Source organism: Cydia strobilella, chromosome 16 (assembly GCF_947568885.1).
Source record: "Cydia strobilella chromosome 16, ilCydStro3.1, whole genome shotgun sequence".
NCBI classification, from domain to species: Eukaryota; Metazoa; Arthropoda; class Insecta; order Lepidoptera; family Tortricidae; genus Cydia; species Cydia strobilella.
In genome coordinates, this window is record NC_086056.1 from 11,495,663 (window position 1) to 11,509,857 (window position 14,195).

At 42.6% G+C, this 14,195-nt stretch overlaps 1 protein-coding gene across 2 annotated transcripts in view; it reads right to left on the reverse strand.

The window, feature by feature from the left end:
* Window positions 1-14,195, reverse strand: part of LOC134748590 (proteasome activator complex subunit 4B-like) — a 32,062-nt gene that overhangs the window by 3,646 nt on the left and 14,221 nt on the right. For both annotated transcript variants that reach the window (XM_063683380.1, XM_063683381.1), the window contains 15 exons: window positions 13,549-13,681; window positions 13,116-13,251; window positions 12,285-12,411; window positions 11,066-11,311; window positions 10,026-10,270; window positions 9,447-9,577; window positions 8,579-8,767; window positions 7,454-7,649; window positions 6,664-6,860; window positions 5,679-5,797; window positions 4,975-5,096; window positions 2,328-2,470; window positions 1,642-1,810; window positions 887-1,115; window positions 218-359 (listed from right to left, as the gene is read on the reverse strand). In XM_063683380.1, the coding sequence (XP_063539450.1) occupies window positions 218-359; window positions 887-1,115; window positions 1,642-1,810; window positions 2,328-2,470; window positions 4,975-5,096; window positions 5,679-5,797; window positions 6,664-6,860; window positions 7,454-7,649; window positions 8,579-8,767; window positions 9,447-9,577; window positions 10,026-10,270; window positions 11,066-11,311; window positions 12,285-12,411; window positions 13,116-13,251; window positions 13,549-13,681 (2,524 nt within the window). The remainder of the gene's footprint in view (window positions 1-217; window positions 360-886; window positions 1,116-1,641; window positions 1,811-2,327; window positions 2,471-4,974; window positions 5,097-5,678; window positions 5,798-6,663; window positions 6,861-7,453; window positions 7,650-8,578; window positions 8,768-9,446; window positions 9,578-10,025; window positions 10,271-11,065; window positions 11,312-12,284; window positions 12,412-13,115; window positions 13,252-13,548; window positions 13,682-14,195) is intronic.

Below are 14,195 nucleotides of genomic sequence, written 5' to 3' on the forward strand. Positions count from 1 at the left end.
GTCCTTAGAAGAAGCAATTGTGCCTTCGATCTATTTGACGACGGCGCACGAAAGATTTGACAATTTGAGGAATTAACGTTCAATGGCGGATTCAATAAATTACCTCAAACCGAGGGTCCCTCATGAGCTTGAGCGTGGAGTTCTCGGCTCTCACAGCTAACTCTGGCTGGTCGCACAGTAGAGGTACAACAGCAGCGGGTGATATTCGATGTATTACCTCAAGTCGCGGGTCCCTCATGAGCTTGAGCGTGAAGTTCTCGGCGCGAACGGCTAACTCCGGCTGGTCGCACAGTAGAGGCAGGCCGTAGAACAGTAGCGGCTGCGCGAAGTCCAGGCAGGCTAGGCGCGCCCACCACGATCTGGTAGGAAATATCAAATAGTTAATAATTACATAGTACGTGGATGATTTGTTTGATTAATTATAAGAATGGCATGATTTAACAATTGTACTTACTGATATTGGTAGGTACATGCCAGAAAAAAACCCTATTTTTAAATTTTGAAACAATGAGAGCTGATGCTAGTTTAGAGACCTTAAAGACGATTACCCCAAAGGGTAAAAACGGGACCATATTACTAAGACTCCGCTGTCCGTCTGTCTGTCTGTCACCAGGCTGTATCTCACGAACCGTGATAGCTAGACAGTAGAAATTTTCACAGATGTATTTCTGTTGCCGCTATAACAACAAATACTAAAAAGTACGGAACCCTCGGTGGGCGACTCCGACTCGCACTTGGCCGGTTTTTTTACGATTACCTCCCATCCGCCAGTCTCTATAGTATGCAGCGCCCGTTCAAACGCCCCAATGTCATTGAAAGCGAGTGCGACAGACGCTAAGTATCTATCAGCGGCTCTCGCTAGTTCGTCGTCATGTGTATAGTTTACCTCCCAGCAGCTACAGTCTCTATAGTCAGCAGCGCCTGCTGGAACGCCACAGCGTCGTTGGCAGCGAGCGCCACGGACGCCAGGAAGCCGTCGGCGGCGCGCGCCAGCTCGTCGTGCGGCACGGAGGGCCCGCGGGCGGCCAGCGAGCACGCGGTGCCCACGAGCGAGTACTGCGCGGTGATGGCGCCGTGCACGCCGCGGACTATCATGCCCATGCAGCCGCGGAGAACTGCAACAAAAACTCAGTGTTCAATTTACACTCGAGATCTAAATTATCGACAGTAACAAAACGCTAAATATATTTATAAACTACCTTATTGCCTACAAATTAAAGTCGTGAATATTTATGGCCCTTATTGTTATTTCAGAACTAACTATGCGCACACAATTTAATGAAAGGATTTTTTTTTAAAGATCGCTAATTATTGCGGGATACGACGTCCGCCAATTTGAGACTCGTTCAAATTTGCCTTACTAGCCATAAATAATTATCGGTTTTAGGTGCATACCACTTTGGCATGAGAACTGGAAAACCAAGGCGAATTTACGATTTTACTCCTATTTTAAAAAAAAAATTGTATGCGTTTAGGTAGTATGTTAAAACCTATTACTTTATTACAAGCAAGCACCCATTTTTGTAGCGTAATTTCCCCTGGCGTTTTCTAAGGACTCTCCTGGCTTGTTAGCATTCGCATTCTCCAGCTAATGATATAGAAGAGTGAGTGACACAGTGTTAAATTTTTTTTAAATATTACCTGTGGTAAGCAGGTTAATAGCCCGTGCGTGGTCACGCAGATCAGTCGCTACACTATCGCCGCCGAGCCGCAGCGCCGTGTCGAGATGTGTCGACAGATTCTTGTCGAGTCGCTCGCCTCTGGCGTTCTCTGAGGATTCTCCGGGTTCGTTAGCGTTCTCATGTTCCTGCTAATAATAATAATAAAGATATTATTTACTTACTTGTGGTTTCTAAAGCAGAATCTATTCAAAATTACAAAAAATAAACTGACATGTTCATTCAAAATTCACAGTCAGTTCAACGTTTATTTTTTGCTTATTTATTTATTTATTATTATAGTATTTTATATACTTATGAAGAAAATTAGAAACATGAAAATTGAATATAATTAAATAATCTCATGATACGACGGTACGTGCGACGGCGTGGTACGTTTTCAAGCAAAAGGTACCACATTGTCGCTTACCACAAGGATGAAATTTGCTTGTATCTTTATACGTATACCTAATCTGTCAGAGCGTCTGAACCTTAAAACCACCACGATACAGCCGCTTTTTCAACGACATTGTTGCTTTGGCACGCGCTCAGACACAATGGCCGACCGCTCCCATAAAAGAAACAATAGCTTTTGTTTAACAGATTAGGGTCTTAGGCGTAAAAATCATTTGAGAAAATTCATAGTATAAAGTTAGACCTGTAGCATACCTGAGTATCATCAATTGGGTCGAGCCTCGCACTCGCGACGGGCACGTCCACACGGGGCGCGCGCCGCTCGGGCGAGGGCGAGCGCGCGCGCGGTGAGCGGCGAGCGCCCGCCATCTGTGCCATGGACGCTGCCGTTTTTATCACTAGAACACAACAAAATATATATATATATTTGACGACCGGTCTGGCCTAGTGGGTAGTTACCCTGCCTGTGAAGCCGATGGTCCTGGGTTCGAATCCCGGTAAGGGCATTTATTTGTGTGATGAACACAGATATTTGTTCTCGAGTCATGGGTGTTTTTTATGTATTTAAGTATTTATATATTATATATATCGTTGCCTGAGTACCCATAACACAAGCCTCCTTGGGCTTACCGTGGGACTTGGTCAATCTGTGTAAGAATGTCCTATAATATTTATTATTTATTATTATTATTATGTTCGTCCTTTACATAATCTCGGGACCATGGGGTCCCGGACATTTGGAAGGCGTGCGTGGGGCCGAAGCCAACACGCAGAGGCCCCTTGTAAAAAGACAATTTACTCTAAAAGGTGATGTGACACCAACCGATGATTATCCCTGTATGCACTATAGTAGTGCACCCAAGGACAAGCCCCGGTTAGTGCAGGACTATTGCAATGATAAGAAACAAAATAAACTAGACTATTGTGTTGAGATGTTAGTGTACTGGTTACCGGGTCTATGGAAATACTATGGCACCTGCCCCAATCTATGTTTAAAAACACGAAAAAAATGGACAGGTGGTGACTCGCCAACTCACAATATGGGTCCCCGAAAACGGCCGCTCGCACGGAGCGACAAGGGGACAACATCGCGTGAGTGGCTCAGGGTGTGGAGAGGTGTGCACCGCTTTCTACCCAGTGGCTGTAAACACTCACAGCCACTGTGCCAACTCGCGTCTTATGCATATTTCACTTCCACCCTGCAAGCATATAGCTCTGACACCCCACTCTGGACGGCCGGTAAAGGCAAGCCAGAGGTGAGAGTCCTGCGGCCCCTGCTCAGTGTTCACTCCAGCCGGCCAATGAAGGCAAGCCGGAGGGAGGGGCCTGACCGACTCTCGGGGGTATGGGACCCAAGGGACGTCACTTCCCATTCAGCTCGCCACAAGCTGCCCTGGGGGCTTATTATTATTATTATTATTTGTATCTCCTCGGATTTCTCGGGCCTATAAATCCCGGTCTTTTGATAGGCTTGCGTGGGGATATAGATCCAACACGTAGAGGCCCCTTGGAGAGCTTTAATGTCATGTAGAACGCCTGCTGGAACCCGTTCACAGGTGCAACAATAGACACCCATGAACCGGTTGCAACAGGCATTGGGACTATTGTAGAAAAAGTGAACAGTATACCGGTCTATGGATTGAAGTTTGAGTGGACAATGAGACTGGGCTATTGAAAAGAAGTCCGGACACCTGCCATAACAATGCTAACACACGTTATCGAGGCAGGTGGTGACTTGCCGCTGACTAGATGGGCCCCTGAAACTGCCGTCGTGAAGACGACCAGGAGCAACACCGGTGTGAGCGGCTCAGGGGTGTCGAGAGGTGTGCGCCGCTTTCTACCCAGTGGCTGTTACCAGCCACTGTGCCAACTCGCGTCTTATGCATCTTTCACTTCCACCCCTGGAGCATATAGCTCTAGCGACTCCTCTCTGGACAGCCAATGAAGGCAAGCCAGAGCTGAGAGTCCTGCGGGTCCCCTTGGGGTCCACTCCGACCGACGAAGACACGCCGGAGACGGAGACCCTGACCGACTCTCGGGAGCACTCGGGTCCGTGGGGTCGTTACTCCCCAACAGCTCGCCACAAGCTGCCCTGCGGGCTTATTATTATTATTATTAAAATAAATCAATGGATGAACGCGCAAAACTAAAATCAAATGGCACTGCAATCAACGCGTGCGCACGCTCATTCGAGTTGCTACCCGGATTGAGTTTCCGTTTTCATTGTTCTGAGAATTACTTCAATAAAATCACTTTGTTTGTATTATGTTATAATTCTTCAAAATAGTTGTATTAATCCACCTAGGTAAATATTTGCTACACTATCGCATTGGGTAATTGTCATGATAGCTGTACCGTTATTAATTTATAAAAAAAAATTGACCAATTATTTGTTCAGAGAGTTAAGAATCACTTGTCACCTCGGTTATCCCAGCCGGGTTAGCACATGATTGGCGCGACAGTATCTCGCCGCGACATAGACTACTCGTCCCCCTTTTTTTTGTTTTTTTTTCTCTGTATTATTCTGTGTAATTCGAAATATACCTTTAATATGTTCTCACTACTGAGGTGAAAAATTATGTGTGCAACACGAGAGCAAAGTTATTTTAAATCCCGTGTTTTTGAGTCTCTCGCTTAATTAACTTTATTCATAAAGTTAGCAAAAGACGGGTAGTCTATCTCGCGGCGAGATACTGTCGCGTCAATCATGTGCTCGGCCTACAGCGCCTAAAAAAAAAAAGTAAGTAAATACGAAAATTCGAAAATGATGACCTTCGATATTGTAGATAACGCCTGTTAATTTAAAATGCCGTTACAACTAGTTTGTCACTTGTTGTTTGCTAGAAAGACACAAAATCGAAGAGACATTTTAAGTGTTATGAATACAGGAGGCAACACTCACCAATATCTCCATTCTCGTCATAAAGGGGCTCCAGTCGCGGGCGCACGGAGGCGAGGAAGGCGGCGAAGCGCGGCGCGCCGCCGGTGAACACCAGCTCCGTGTCAAAGATCGTCATAAGCAAACTAGAGATATAATAGAGTTTAATGAATATTATACTGGTCTAAATCGTTATATAATGAATATTTTAGTACAGTTTAACAATTATTATTATTAAATTAAAAGTAAAACTAAAAGTAACTAAGAATAACAACTTATAAATAAAAAAATTAAAAAACAAAACTACTCTTAATTAAAAAACATCTAAATAAGGCCCCCGCGGCATTGTGCCAAAGATGCTGGCAGCATTCCCTCGCTGAATGGCAATACTTATGCGCCAGCTCTCTGGTCACCGGTTGCGTCGACGAGCTTTTTGCTAAGTTCTTTAAAAAGAACTTTTGCGCTTGGACTCCACGGCCCCAGTGTCTCGACACCAAATGCCACAAAGTGGTATTGTGGGCCGAGACCTCGGTACTTTGCGAAAGTACAGTTTGATGTGTCAAAGATTTTCCAATATTAAAATGTATTTTATGCAACATAACGTAACGAGGTTTAAAAGTTATTATCCAGTTATACAAAACACAACTTTACCTAACATAATCGTACAAATTAACCGTGAAAGCTAATACTATAACACCTTCTTAATTAAATAAAGGAGCACAACACACCTGCCAACTGTCTCTCGCACGTTCTGGTACGGGTGCTGCATAAAGTTGGCCGCTTCAAGCCTCGCCAGAAGCTCGAAGCCGAGAAGAGCCGTCTGCCACCTAAGAGAGCCAAGGGCACCCTGTAAAAATAAAATCGTAAGTAGCTCCATGCATGATTTTTTTTAAATTTTTGTACACCGGAGAAAATAAAAATACTTTTGTAAACCTTCAAATTATTTTATTAAAAAATATTTAAAATGTTTAAAAGTTTTGAGCGGTTGAAACGCTCATATCTTTTGGTGCGAATTCGAGAGAGCGTGATGAATTCACATGTTGGACGGTTCAACTGACGTTTGCTACTAATAACACTTATGTCCCTTATGTGTTACTTCCTGGCAATGTGCCGATTAAGTGGCTTGTTTATGAAAAAATCCTGAAGAAAGGCCAGGTCAAGAGCACCCTAAACCGGCGAGCGTGTATGAGGAATGTTATGAAAGTGAAGGAAGCGAAAGAGGAGGAAGATCGTAGCAAGTGGAAATCCGTGGTCTCTGCGTACTCCTCCGGGAAATAGGCGTGATTATATGTATGTATACGTATATGACACTTATGTGAACTAATCTGTCGAACGCGTGACGTCACGTGACATTTCGCGCGTTTCTCTCACTAGCTTCGCGGGCGAATTTGTGTGCTTTTTATTTATTATTTTAAGCCATTAAATGATAATTTAATAACGGACACGGGACGTGCACTTTTAACATGATATAACGGTAACAAAAACCCGAATAAAAAATATTTCGTTCAAATATAAACTTCATACATGAGGCTAATTGTTTACTTTTATCACATCTAACGTCTAATACACATGCAGAGCGTTCACAAGTAATTCCCAATTGAGAAGAGCCAATATTTTTTCAGTTTGACTAGTGTTCGGGGCAGGTGGCAGGCGTGGAGTTGATGTTGGACTCTGTGATTCAATTTCATAAAGTTATAATCTAAATTTACACACCTGCAGCGCGTACAGCCTTGCGCACACCACGAACGACGTGTGCTGGTCGGGGTCGTGCGCGCTGCTGGCGGGCGGCGCGCACAGCTCGAGGAGCTCGCGCAGGAACCCGCCGCCCCGCGTCGGCTCCAGCTTCACCACCCCCGAGGCTAACGAAGTGCCCCAGTCCTCCATGGTTTCTGGGATGACGGATGTTAGGCCTGGAAAAGGGAAGTAACTTGAAGTCTATTCGCCTAAATTGATTTCATATTTATTAAATCCCAACTTTAAGTCAAATCCAATGAGGTTAAGCCATTTAACGCTCAAGTTTACTCAAGAGTTGAACATAATAAATCCGATACGGGATTAATATGGATGTTTTTAATTTGTAAATACAGAATTTTTAGTCTAACAGACCCCTACAATGAAAAAAAAACCGGCCAAGTGCGAGTCGGACACGCGCACGAAGGGTTCCGTACAATTATGCAAAAAACGGCCAAAAAAATCACGTTTGTTGTATGGGAGCCCTACTTACTTACTATGAGATACTTACTAGCTATGAGTCTAGCAGACAGACAGACAGATAGACGGACAATGTAGTCTTAGTAATAGGGTCCCGTTTTTACCCTTTGGGTACGGAACCCTAAAAACAAATACAAACGTATGCAAGCAGACTTAGTGCCTGTTGCACCATCCTAACTTGACAGACTGATCAACGTCACCCGGCGCGCCGCTGCGGTTTACTATGAAACTTTCCATAGGTTTGTACCCTAAGACAAGTATTTACGGACATATTGAACAAAAGTTAACATACCAGCACTATAAACTTCAAGCACACTGCCATAAATGCTCAAGGCATCCTGCCGGCGCCAGTACCGCGGCGCTCTTAACGCAGACGCGGCCACCTCGGACGCGAAACGTTGAGGCGCTTCCTGTGAGTCGGCGGCGCAGCGCCGCGCGTGGACAAGGAACTTCTCCGTTATGACTGGACCGAATTGGGTGAACAGAGACTGTGGAGAAAAATGTCTATTACCAGGGCGCCATTTTATAAATCTACATACAATATACAACTTTTAAAAGAGGTTTGACACGCGCTTGACCAACGGTGCGGAGTGATATTATCACATTTTTTTTTGTGCGGAGTGATATGATGACTTTTTTGTGCGGAGTGATATGATCACTTTTTTTTGTGTGGAGTGATATGATCACTTTTTTTGTGCGAAATGATATGATCACTTTTTTTTTGTGCGGAGTGATATGATCACTTTTTTTTACTGTTGACGCTTTAGACTTGTAAGATTGTAATTAAAAGCTTTAAAAATCCGCCGCGAAAAAAAACGCTCCTGGTTGCCTGTTTTTCATAGTCAAGGCAGTATCGTATAGACCTGTTAAATTTTGGTTTTAACTGTCATATTGTGCAGTATGACGTTACTGATAGTGTACTAGATTTTTCCGAGCGATTTTTACTTAAAATATTGGCTACGTGAAGCCTGTAAAGGACATTAGGTACACTGATCCACCAACTCAAGTACACAAGGATTTTGATATGTATCCCAGTGAAAAAACAATTGCAATATACCAACTAACCTTAAACATGGAGAACCGCACTCCTCTAAACTTGTCCTTCCCCTTCTTCTCTTCCACCGTCAAGAACGACACCAGCTTTCTCCACGTTGGCGTCATCGAAGAAGAAATCGTACTATGTGACCCTCACTTCATTTTTTTCCTGAGGTATATCAGAGGAATATCTCGATCCTTAGTGGGATTTACACAGTGCAATTTTTTGCAGCGATACAATCACGGTTCAGTCTCGATGTGGTAGAGAAGAGATACAGTAAATTAATGTCAGCATCGCGCGACCGCCAAGCGCATTTGTATCGCTACAAAAAGTTGCAGTGTGTTAATGCTCTTGGAGAATAACTGTGATATATCAACTAACCTTAAACATGGAGAACCGCACTCCACTGAACTTGTCCTTTCCCTTCTTCTCTTCCACCGTCAAGAATGACACCAGCTTCTCCACGTTGGCGTCATCGGAGAAGAATTCGTGGATGTGACGCTCGCCTTCCTCCATCTCTGCGGGGGGGACATCGCTGGAGAACACTTGTTCTGATGCTGGAGCTGCTACCTGAGGATTTCGTTTGAAGAATTCATTTAGAAATAATATAAGATTATTTGCCTAAAACACTTGTGTCAAATTAGGCCTTATGTAGGGCTATAAAGAATTTTGTTCCTATTTTAGACTAACATTGAGAAAAATATGATTGAAAATTTAGATATTTGACAAAGGTTTAGTGGATTTAGTTGTGTTGTGTAAAGGTCAGTTACACAAATATTTTGAAAGCAATGGTCTAGAAGAGTTTGTACCTCAACTAGTTTTAGCTGTGCAAGGTCGGAGGAACAGTCCGTGTAGCCGATCACATACCCGTTGGTACGATCTAAGTTTGTCCTTTTTAACCTAACCACAGAATAAGTAATAGTATTATTATACAGAACGGCCACGCACCGCCCCGCCCCGACTCGAATTACCTCGCCCCGCGACAGAAATCTGGCGGACTTCTGGCGTGCTCTCAGTACTATTTTTAAGCAACTTACTCACACTGTGACGCATGACGCGTGTACGGACGTGCCGTACACACATAGAAACGCGAGTGATTTTTGATGTATAGCGTGTCTGCCCTGTGACCTAACCATGGAACCAAGAGAGAACCGCATGGAAATCCAAAAAAATGTAGCAGAAATCCTCAAAATGATCACGACCTTCAACAATCAAGTAGTAGTATTTAGTAAATCCTGTGAACAAGTACCTCAAGCTGTTCAGGCCAGCAGTAGAAGCCATAGTTAGGGTTCCTTAGCCAGGGCCGGTCCCACTCCTCATCCGTTGCCGGCACTTTCTTGTCTTCAGACCACATGGCCCATTCCAAGTCCTTTCTGTAACCTGCAACATAAAAACATGCACACACATTTTTTAGAGTTCAAAAAAACTCGAGCCTTATGAGTCTTAGGGTGGTATTTCATATGTCCAATGTGTATTGCGTCTCACATTTTGCTTAATGAGAGAGTGATACGCAATGACATTGGACAAATAAATTGGACGGGTGGAATACCACCCTAAACTAGATGAACTTGATAACTTCAGTCTTTTGAGGAGTGAGTTGAGTCCTATTTCGAATCTTTTGGGTAATTGTGACATAAAAGGACTCTAGCCCAAGAACAACGATTCGAAATTTTAAAAGTTAATGAAAAATGTCACTATAGAAATAATTTGTTTACCTAAATCATACATTGTACTTACACCGCGTCTTGAAATTTGTTGCAAAAAGTCTTCTCCAGAAAGTCCTCTCTGGAGTCAAACAAATCTGTTAGATAAATCTAGTGTAAATTACCTGGCTCAAACTTTTTCGGTTTCTTCACCCCGGCGACCTCATACGGATCCACCTTAATCTTCTTAAGCTCCCTCTTTCTCTGCTGCAGCGTGAAGTGCGTCAACTTCTGTGCTGTTCTGCGTACTGCTATATCGTCGTGTAGTAAAGAATGTAACGCGAGGCGGACGGCGCGTGCCGTGTAGGGGGTTTGGACTGATGGACAGTAGGTCAGCATTTGCATGGCCAGCTCGAGACGGCGCCATTGACTGAAAAAAAAAGGTAACTTAGCATACTTACTTAAGAAAAAGATGTAAAATAAGTTAATAGGTGAAACAAATGTTCACAATTCAGGTGTGACCAAAAATAACGACCAAGAATAAGAATAAGAATTTTTTTATTGCCACATTATCCAGAAGTACAAAAGAAAATAAAATAAAATTACATAAAACAAGAATAAGAAAAACAATTATTAATTTATAAGTACAATCAATTGGGCAAAGGGTTTCCAGTCTCAGCGTGTGCCGGGCCGAGATGCCCGGCGCTGGTTTTCAGACCGGTCCCAGACTAGGACGGTCGGAGGGTAGCATAATTATTAACTATATCAATTACAATGACAACACCAAATCTTACTATCGGAAAAATATAAAAAAAACACTAGTTGCTCTTTGGTTGCGTGAGCCGAATTGTACACCTAGGAAATGGAATTCATTTATAGTGGGTATGCAATTCATTTATAGTGGGTATGCACTTTTGGGACCCAGGGAGGTTTTGGGATTATACTGAGCAACTTTTACTTGGGACCAACCACTAATCGCGAAAAAAAAATCTCCCCCCCCTAGAAAATGGACCAACCAAAATGTATGAAACAGCCAAATTTTTTTTCGCGATTTCGTGTTTGGTCCCATAGTAAAAATTGCTCAGTATAATCCCAAAACCTCCCTGGCAACGGGAATGAACTTATTTTTTTAGCCACCGTGTATAAGCACATAATCGGAACATCAGCGTTTTATTAGGATACGTGGAAAACGTCACTTCTACATTTGGACAACAAATGTACTTACACATTAGGAGTCTCAGCGACGTCAACCAACTCATCTACCAACTCCGTGTAGATTTTCTCAATCTTGTCCGAATGCGCGAGCTCCCTAGCTTCAGCATTGGCCAATAATTCCGCCAGCTTTGCTTCGGAAAGTTCAGCTTCGGTGAAGAAATGCTTGGCTGCTTCTATGGCGGATTGGGAGATGACCAGCCGGGTGTTTACTGTGGGGAAGTGGCGGTGAAGGGTTTCGCTGAATGCTTGCTCCAATCTGAAAAAAAAAAGGAATGTTGTTTGATAATCATACCGTAGAGCTTCTCTTTTAATTACCCACTAAGATATAGAACAAATAAGATATACAGGGTGGGTAAAAAATAAGTGCATTCCCGTTGCCAGGGAGGTTTTGGGATTATACTGAGCAACTTTTACTATGGGACCAACCACGAAATCGCGAAAAAAAAAAATTCCCTTACATAGAAAATGGACCAGCCAAAATGTATGAAACAGCCTAATTTTTTATTGCGAATTCCGGGTTGGTCCCATAGTAAAAGTTGCTCAGTATAATCCCAAAACCTCCCTGGCAACGGGAATGCACTTATTTTTTATTTATTAGCCACCGTGTATAATTAATGTCATTAACGGGTCTAACGCGATTAAATTAAAAAAAGATAAAATAATGAAATTTAATCGCGTTAGACCCGTTAATGACATTAATTAATTATCCGGCAGAATATCAGTTCCTTGCTCGAAAGAGTGAAGCGTATAGCTGAGTCGGCACCCTTTTGCTGTTGCTGCAATGCACACAGTGCAAGTCTTTCCGCTATTCCTGTTGGTGTTATGTCTCAATTATTTATAAGATTTTGTATTTTGTTTTAATTGATTGTACATTTTGTTAATTGTGTATTTTTCTGTTTGTCGATATTTCTAAATTGTGTGTATTTGCAGCAAACAAACAAATAAACGCTTTATCTATCATCTATCTAATTATGTATACAAAACGCGAGAGTTTAAATAAGATATAGTTGCAAAAAAAATACAGTATTTTGTGTATATTTTTAAAATACTTTCGTTATGGTTCGAAAGGAGTTTCTTTTGTTTAGGTCTACTATTGACTGGTAGATAATATCATTAGGCATTAAATTTACCATCTGTATATCTCGTGCACCAAATTTTCCGGTTTTTGAAACTAAAATAATTCATAAGAAAGACAAGTTTTCTGAAGTTCAAATTGGGTCTAGTCTTACCGTAGTATGCTAGGTTTTTCACTGAGAGGCGCTTTGAGTATAGCCGGCCAGAGCGTCTTGACCACCTCCCAGTCTTGTTTGGCCGTCAGTGGACCAGTGCGCGGTCCCAGCATTATGAACAGAGCGCCTACGGACAAATAAACAAATAAACGAGGTGTTGTCTGGCAATAGTACATTGTGCAACATGGGGCGTAAGTTAAATATTACAAATGAGAGTACAGTTAAATTTGATTTTTAGAGTTGCAATATTATTACGCCCCGAGTTACACACAATGTTTTTAATCACACTTGCGATACAAAAACGAAGTATAAAGACAAAAAAACCGTTAATTATAATACTAGAAACTTCATAATTCCCTAGGGAAAACGCTTTTTCTATAGTTCCCGCTAAGCCTGCGTGCAATTCCACATTTACTGATCGAGTGTGATGAAAAATATAATTACCCTATTAGGAATACAGCGAGTGGGCAGGAGACTTAGAAATCGCCTCGGAGCAAAATGGCATTGGGAGAGCCAAATACCATTTTTATGGGAATCACATCGTAAACTGTGGATCAGCGTCACATTATTTATTGACAGTATCGGAATCGGATTTTCCATATTAGAGGTGTTTTTCGATTTGTCACAATCTGTAGATATCTATAGATTATAGACCAGGGCGCCTGGCCTACGTGCAAATCGTTAACGCTCCCTAGCGTATCGTAGTCATCTCTATCACTCTTCCTTAGTGCGATAGTGACAGTTGCGTTTCGTTCGCTATGGAGCGGACCCAGGTTTTGTTACTATAAAATTATAAATGGTATAAATACAGATTATATATGCTATAAATACCTTTGTGCCTCGCATGCCACTCATCGCCCTCGCCGCCTTGGTGAAGCAGTTCAGCCAATTTTGGTACCAAAGCGCGGTAGGAGTACGGGTAGTGAGATAACATCCAGGATAAACGGAGTTGAGCGAGCATTCGCACCTGAAACCATAATATCATTATGTTTTGACACATTGCAAGACTGAAGTATAGAGAAGTAAACACGTTGGAGGATCTGCCACCTCGTGTCCTAAATCTAAATAAGTTTTTTTTTTTATTAAACACTTTGGCATCTATCCTTTTATAAATTGCATATATTCGAGAAATTAAGACGGTTGCCGCCGCGAGCGGGTGGGACAGGGGTTATGGCGTTAGCCGCGTAATTTGAAGCCGGTTCGAATCCGGCCTCGGCCACTGGATGGTTTAGTTGGTCACTTTTTCTAGGTTTAAAATATTTACCGAGCTGTATGTGTTGATGGACAGTTCATACAACGCGTTGAGTGCTTGCAGTGCGGATGGTGTTATGCCCGCGTCGCATACGAGGTCTAGTCGAGCTTCGTCTTGCAGTCTGGCCCCATCTGCCACCAGCGTTCTACGGAAAAGACAATTGGAGTCAATGTGTGAACCTCACTCTCACATATGGATAATCATAGTATATTATATCTTGTATAGGCATGGATTTGGGCACCACAGCTGAGGTCACGCAGAACATGTCATGTAGGTAATGATAGCGGGATTTTGAAACTAGCATTTCTTTCAAGTATGTAAAACAGTCTGCGCCGGTCCGTCACCGTCGACGCAAGCTCCTGATGACGTTCCTCGGTACGAAGTGAAACATGTCGAGCGTTTTCGACTTAAAATACGTGAGTGACCCGTTATTAATACGTTTAATATATGTAAAACAAGATTTACTAAACACTTCCTTCAAAGAATTTGGCTTAAATATTGTGCACTATAATCCCATTCACTCATTCTTTCATAAACTACTTTTTTTGCAATCAATGTGTCTGTAATCATTCAGCTCACCCGTCCTGCTTATGTTATTTATGACAGTTCAGAGTACATAATATTGTCTTCGGTTACCGCGATAGTTACTCATGAAATAA